The sequence below is a fragment of the Scardinius erythrophthalmus genome, assembly GCF_964197995.2.
Source record: "Scardinius erythrophthalmus genome assembly, chromosome: 3".
Lineage (NCBI taxonomy): Eukaryota > Metazoa > Chordata > Actinopteri > Cypriniformes > Leuciscidae > Scardinius > Scardinius erythrophthalmus.
In genome coordinates, this window is record NC_138223.1 from 52397498 (window position 1) to 52404886 (window position 7389).

Here is a 7389-nt window from a genome sequence, read left to right on the forward strand (position 1 = left end):
GGATGTAGTAACCCGCACGCTTCATTACACCGTCTCCCAGCATCAGAACCTCTTCGAAGTGCCTGGTTGAGTTTTATTTTTAACGGAAATGTACCCATAAAGTCATTTTTGTGTGCGCGAACGCGAAGCACTTCAAGGATAACTACTTCAGCAACAACAGGGTTTTTCCTGCATTGAACTTGTTTTAGCGCCCGCCAAAGCGATTTTTTTGTCCCACCAAAGTCTTATTTGATCAGTGAGTAATGTTGTTGGATGTAGTAACCCACACGCTTCATTACACCGGCTAATGTAGATGAACTGCCGCGCTTGTGACAGGGCGCATGTTTAACTGAAAGAACGAGCAGAGAGAGAGAGACCCGGTCGCTCTCTCTCTCTCTTCCGAGCCAGGCGAAAGTGTAAACAAGACTTCACCGTCTCCAAACTAGGCGCTGTCTTGCTCTCTCTCCCTCGCACATATTAATCAAAATAAATCGACACGGTGGTAAAAGGTCGGAAGACCAAAGTTTCATGTGGAGCATTCGGAGATATCTTTTTCCTGAATTTCCGCTGGGTGTGAATTGTGCTAAATAAGTTGCCTTATCTTTTCTGAAAAGCGTTCCGGGCATTAAGCTGACATAAAACAACACTTTAATAAAATGAAAAAAACTATCCAATGATGAAATGTTTTCTGTGTTGACACAAATCTTGGATGTCCAAAAGTTTCTGTGCCGCTAGATAATCGTATCTCTGCTATCAAACTACAAAAATGGTGTGCCGAGTGTGACCGAGTGTCACCTCTACAACCTGGAGAGGGGGCGGGGTATGAAGTGTCTCAATTGTATTTAAAGAGACCGCACCAAAACGAGTTGCTCTCAGACGCACATCAGAAAAGGGGTAGAAAAGGGGCCTGTGGAGCTATAATAATGAGGAATTCAGACCCAAGCATTGCAGTTCCGCTTTATATAGACCACAAATGTATGATTTATATGTAAAAAGGAACAATTTAAAAGCATGATATGTCTCCTTTAAAGCAACACTAACGAAAACTTTTACCTTAAAATAATGTTTCCAAAATGGTTTCAGTGGTTCATCAAGTCGTAACAGGGTGAATGGCACTTCTGCATTCGCTTTGCGGCCCTATGTCTGCTATAACTACACTATGCAAGTTTGCCAAACCGGGTCGCGTTTCTGTAGTTCGAATGAGAAATAAGAAAATTACAAATTTTACTTGTTTTATGTCAAGTGTTACAATAGTCATTATTTAGTTTTTCTTAGTTTCTGATGTTGCAATACATCCAGTCCCTACAGAACAACGCGATTATGCGATCGCATAATTCAATGCATAATCAGCCAAAGTCCGCATATTTATGAGGAGACACAGTTTATGACTGATTGCGGTTATAATGATTATGATGACAAAATCATCATATTGCCTGCTCATTCACTAAGGAATTCATCCTCAATTAAAAGTGTTACATTAGCACCACTGTGAAACCACAGCAATAAATTACAATGATTCATTTTTTTTAACACATCATGCATAACCAGAGAAACAGAGCTACACTCTCTTTTAGAAACACAGAGATATCACAATTTAGCACATTAATCTCAACAACGGTGGCAATGTATATTTTTTATTCATGCAGCAGTGCATGCTGGAAGTTTTAAAATATCCTGGAACCCAGCATGCATTGCGACATGAAACTTTTGATTGTCACCATTGTTGAGATTCATGTGCTGATTGTTGATGTCTGTGTGTGTCTGAGTCAAGCAAGAGTTTTTTAATGCACTATATTAATACAATATTCTTCAGAAGACCTTATTATAGAAGTATTAAGTACTCACTAAGTATAGTGAGAAAATCTGCCTGGACGCATTTGTGAGAAAATCTGCCTGCACGCATTTGTGACCTTTGTGCTTGCACATTGGTTTCTTTTTGTTTGCGAGTCGAGATTTCCTTTGCAAAGCGGATCGAGTTTGTTTGCAAAATGCTGGATTTGTTTGTTAAATTATGGCACATATTTCGCTCCATAGTATAGGGTGTGATTGAGAAAACAGCCTCTGAGTGTCGATTTTGAGCAATGTTAATTTACAGTATATTCCTGTAGGCTAGTTTTGTTTTCTACGGTATATTACTGTTTAAATGGAAAATGGTATGATACTGTCAGAATTTGGCCTTTTTTTACAGCAAGGGATAACAGTGTACTTCTGTAATTTAAATCATTGCAAGCAACATATAAATGGCACAGATTAGTTTGGTGCGATTGAGATGCTTAAGAAAAGCTTCATCATTATAATATTAGGAGGCCTTTAGCTTCAGTTAAACATGTGATGTCTTCGGCTCACACTTGCCAAACAGGAAGTGAAACTACAGACACAGGAAGAGCTTTGAGGCTTCAGCTAAACACACTATGTTTCCCACAATGCAACTCTTCTCCCAGAGCTCATATGATGGAGAGGGAGATTTTAATGTTCAAGCAATAGTCCGTATTATTTATAGTTTCTGTAAACAACAGTGTTTCCCCATGCTGTCGATTACCACAGAAAATACCCCTAACACACATTTCTTCTTCATCTCATGTCTTTTTCATTCAGAGTTTGGCAATGATTGTTTCCTTAAAATGTTTGACATGTTTTCCTATAAGTGGATGATGCTTAACATGTAATTACCATGTTTTGAAAATATATTAAAACATTCAGAAGTAGAAAAAGAGGAAAAGGACAACAGAAAACACTCAAACATGTTAAAGACAGAACAGAAACAGGATGTGGTTGATGAATTCACAGTTTATTTCCTGGTCAAAACTGAGAGGAGTTTTCACATCTAACGCCACATGGAAACACAGAGATCACAGTTTCTCATCACGTGAGACGAGAAACAAGCGTATTATTTTCTCTCCACATATAGATGAGAGCAGTATTATTGCTGTTTGAGTTTCAGAGAGTCGTGTGAGGAACTACTGAGAGTTTCAGACTGATTTTCTGAACTGAACTGATGAAGAAATGAAGTTTCCACTGATAGTTTGTGTGTTTCTGCTGACGGGTAAGAGCTGAAGATCTCTACTAAAAGTGTTTATTATCTAACATTATGGTGTATGTTATCAGTGTACATGAGTAAAGCAGTGTGTGTGTGTGTGTGTGTGTGCAGTGAGCAGTTCACTGTCTGAGGGCATTACAGTGAGAGGAACAGAGGGACGACGAGTGATCATCACGTGCCCTTATCCAGAAGGATATGAAAACTCTTACAAATACTTCTACAGAGGAGTTTACGGAGAGAGTGTCATTATACTACAATCTCATGGAGGAAAGACCTTACCCAGATTCTCACTGAAGAATAATCGTCAGACCAGATCATTTACAGTGACCATCAGTAACCTGAAGATGGAAGATGCTGGACCGTACGGATGTAAAGCTGGATGGGCGTCTCCTCACTACACACAAGTCCAGCTAGATGTGATCAGAGGTGCCTGATATTCAACACTTAAATCTGCAGTCTGAAACTGTTGGCGCTCTAGAGGTTAATAAACTGCTGCGTCTGAAGAACATTGAGCCGGAGCTCCTTCTCTCTGTTTGTGTCTATACATTCAGTAAATTTTGAACACACAAAAAAGTTACGGACTGCAGCTTTAACAACAATCTGCTTCATCCTTCATGTTTATGCTTCATGCTGTGGTTAATGATTGTGTTATTAATATATTTGTTTAATTTGAATGGATTGACGGCTCTTCTTCATTTCTCAGCTCCAGAGACAACGACACGTGTCCAGATCTCAACATCCAGCATTAGTCCGTATAGCAGCACTGAACACACCAGCACAGGTACACACACACACACACACACACACACAATGACTGCACGCGCTGACATCTGCACTCATATGTGTTTTAATTGTTTTCATAACTTTTCAGAACTTAACTTCCATCAAATCATTAATTTACTCTGATTATAGTGAACACAGAGATATCAAAGCTTCTAAACACAATTTTAATGCTGCATTCAAGATCATGATGTAATTCAAGATCATTCATGTCTTACACAAACTTGCATCAACTTGGAAACTTGAAAGCTTCAACTTCTGTGAAAAATAAACCACAATTGCATCACACTGAACATTTAGAGGTTGTGATGTTCCTCAACACTCGAATCAAATGTACAACAACTGAACGTTTGACGCGTCATTTGACAGTCAGTGTAAAATCATCTCATAATGACAGTAATAACATGAGTCCAGCTATGTGGGTTTGACAGAGACTTTTATCCAAAGTGACTCTGTATCAGTTCAGATAATAAAGTGTCTTCTAAATGAACATTTATATAATGTGATTATCAATATTCAGTGATGTGAACAGAAAACACAACATTTGTTGATATGCAGCAATAGCAAACAGTGTTAAGTGTGTGTTCGTCTGTTATTATTATGTGTTATTATATCACTGCATGAGCGGCACACTCACAGTCACTGGTGTTTCTCTCTGTCAGAGACTCATCAAACAGAAACTGAAACAACAGGAACAACAACAGGAAATACTACAGTTCAACTCTATCAGACAAACACTAGTAAGCACACAAACTACACTACCCATAATGCAACTCTCTGATCACATGATCAATCTTTGAAAGGAAATTGCTTTGAACATTTGTGGAGACACATTTGATCTACTGTATAAAAATAAATGATGTACATATCAGATTTCATGTGGTTAATTTGGTTTGACATCAACCGTAAAGAGAAGTGTTTTCTTCTGTAGAGTTGAGGTTTACCATTGCAGTTTCACTTCAGTTACACTATTTTACAATATTCCTAATGGTACAATAATTAAAGGAATTTATATCTGTTAATTTAACAGTATAATCAGAATCAGTTTGTGTTTCATCATGTAAATATCATGTGTTTAGCGTTGCCTTCAGATCTGGCTTCTGTTGCTGGCGGTCTGGGTTCGGTTCTGCTGGTTCTGACTTTGTGTTCTGGAACCTTCATCATCCTGAAGAAGAGGAAGAGGAAATCTGGGACAGGTAACAGTTTGTTTGTGATTATAAAGTCCTGTTTTAGTGTTGAAATTGAATTGTCTTTTTCTCTATTGCTTCATTCAGCTTTATTTCAGCAGAACATGCAGCACAATACAGAGGTGAGTGTTCAAATCTTTACCTGTAGAAGATCAGACATGTTAAATGATTGTTTATTGATCAACAAAGAGAATTATCTATGTAAACTAGTAAATTATTTATGTACGTGTTGTTTTTCAGACTGACCGCATGTATGAGGAGATTCCAAACAGTGATGTCGCCATGGCAACATCTTCATCCAATCAGATGCCTGCATCTTTATCCAATCAGACGCCTGCATCACACCTCAACACCCGCCCAAAAGTCTCTACTGTCTACGCCACAGTAACCAATCAGCAGCCTGATTCAAACCCCAGTCACACCCAGAGCCGGATTAACGCAAAGGCAAACTAGGCACGTGCCTAGGGCCCGATTGGCGGGATGGGGCCCAGACAGAGGGACAAAAAAAAAAAAAAAAAAAAAAAAAAAATTAAATGTCCTATCTACAATTTATTTCAAAATGTAGCCTATTAATCAACTAAAAATAGTGACGATGTTTATCTTAACCATAGACTGTTACATTACGTCACATTAACGCCAGCCCATGACTGTAGAGGCGCCAGCCAGTTTAGTCCGAGGGGACGTCAGAGGCGATCAGAGGCGGTCAACGAACGCATCCATCAGGTGCTGAGTGCGAAGCAAAAGCAGAAATAGGCACGCAAAGAAGCACAGCTCGTAATGCAGGTCATCGATTTTGGTGTGATTGCAATGTATTTTAAATATAAACTTGTGGGCTACTGTAGATCAGCGTCATTTCTGGAAAAACCATTCACCGCTTTATGAGTTTAAAAGAGCGCGCGAGCGTCATTAACGTGCCCAGACGCGACGCTTTGAATTTGCGCGTACAATCAATGAATAACATCGCGTCCAGAGCTGACTAGTAAAAAAGCTACAAAAGTAAAAGACAAGACGTTTGTATTCAAAGTTAAAAAACCAACACACTGCAACATTTTTAAATGTTTCAAATAAAGGATCTCATATCTATGGGTCTATCTTCTATATTCTGATGCTGATGATTAGATAATACCCTGACATCATAGCCTATAGGAATATTAGTTTAGATTTTTTTTCCTGCTCAGTAGCGATCGTGTCTTTCTCTTCCACTTGATTTGTGTATAGCATATTTAAGGTAGCAATGCAATACATAATAACATATTACTGATATTAATAATATGACAATATCTGCAGTCAATATTGATTAAATGGGAGGGAAAAATCCTGCCCATAACGCAGAAAAATGATAAAAGCACGTTCATGATGTTCATCTACTGAAGTGGTATTCTGGAACTGTGAATAAACTGAATAAAACAGCAAAATAACAACAATAACAATAACATCTTCATTAAACAAAAAAAGAGATTAGCTTAGATAAAGTTTGATAGGCTACCAGTAAAAAGTCTGGACCCATTACTATTTTTAATGTTTTTGAAAGAAGTTTATTATTATGCTACAAGCCTGCATTTATTTGATCAAAAATACAGAAAAAAAACAGGAATATTCAGCAAGGATGTGTTAAATTTATAAAAGTGATATTGAAGACTTTTTTAAAACAACTTTTTAATAATCAAAGAATCATGAAAAAAAGTATCACATGTTATAAAATAAATATTAAGCACCATTTCTAACATTTGATAATAAATCAGAATATTATAAAGTTTTCTGAAGGATCACGTGACACTAAATTCAGCTTTGCTTCACAGAAATATATTTTAAAGTATAGCCTAGTAAAATAGAAAACCATTATTTTAAATTGTAATAATATTTCACTATATTATTTTTCTGTATTTTTGATCAAATAAATCCAGGCTTGATGAGCATAAGAGACTTCTTTCAAAAACATTACAAATAGTAATTTGTCCAAACTTATGTACTGTGTAAGTAAAAATATACTAAATTTAAAATTAAATGTTGTATAAATAAAAAGGTTAGGAATCATATTTGTTTCAAGTGTGTTTTATTGGGGGTGGGGGGCCTCCAACATGAATTTTGCCTAGGGCCTCCAAATGTCTAGATCCGGCCCTGGTCACACCCACTCGACCAATCAGGTGTCAGATACAGCTGGTGATTATTATGCCAATATAAAGTCTCCAACACAGGACAGCGGGACAGAACTGATCTACGTAACAGCAACACATCCACAAAACATCTCAACAAACGAGGGTCCGATATATTCAGTGATCACTGATAAATAAAAAAAGACTGGATTCGGCCTATTGTTCCTGACTCCCTCGATGTATCTATGGTGTGCCTACTTCCCCGGGTTCGTCGAGGTGGAGTGCACCCTCAGTGTCTGCGCCCGCTAAACAG

The 7389-nt window shown here is 37.7% G+C and overlaps 1 protein-coding gene across 3 annotated transcripts; it reads left to right on the forward strand.

Annotated features, from left to right (window-relative positions):
* Nucleotides 1-608: 608 nt before the first annotated feature.
* Nucleotides 609-7016, forward strand: LOC308688290 (uncharacterized protein). Of its 3 annotated transcripts, none has more exons than XM_081361261.1 (7): nt 609-3022; nt 3128-3442; nt 3720-3797; nt 4459-4536; nt 4876-4992; nt 5071-5105; nt 5224-7016. In XM_081361261.1, the coding sequence occupies exons 1-7, from the start codon at nt 2983-2985 to the stop codon at nt 5434-5436; spliced, it is 876 nt and encodes a 291-aa protein (XP_081217387.1). In that variant the 5' UTR covers nt 609-2982; the 3' UTR covers nt 5437-7016. The 3 variants fall into 3 exon arrangements, with proteins under 3 accessions (XP_081217387.1, XP_081217386.1, XP_081217388.1); XM_081361262.1 differs by having other exon boundaries at nt 2928-3022; nt 4888-4992; XM_081361260.1 differs by having other exon boundaries at nt 2791-3022; nt 4876-5105.
* The last annotated feature ends 373 nt before the right edge of the window (nt 7017-7389 follow it).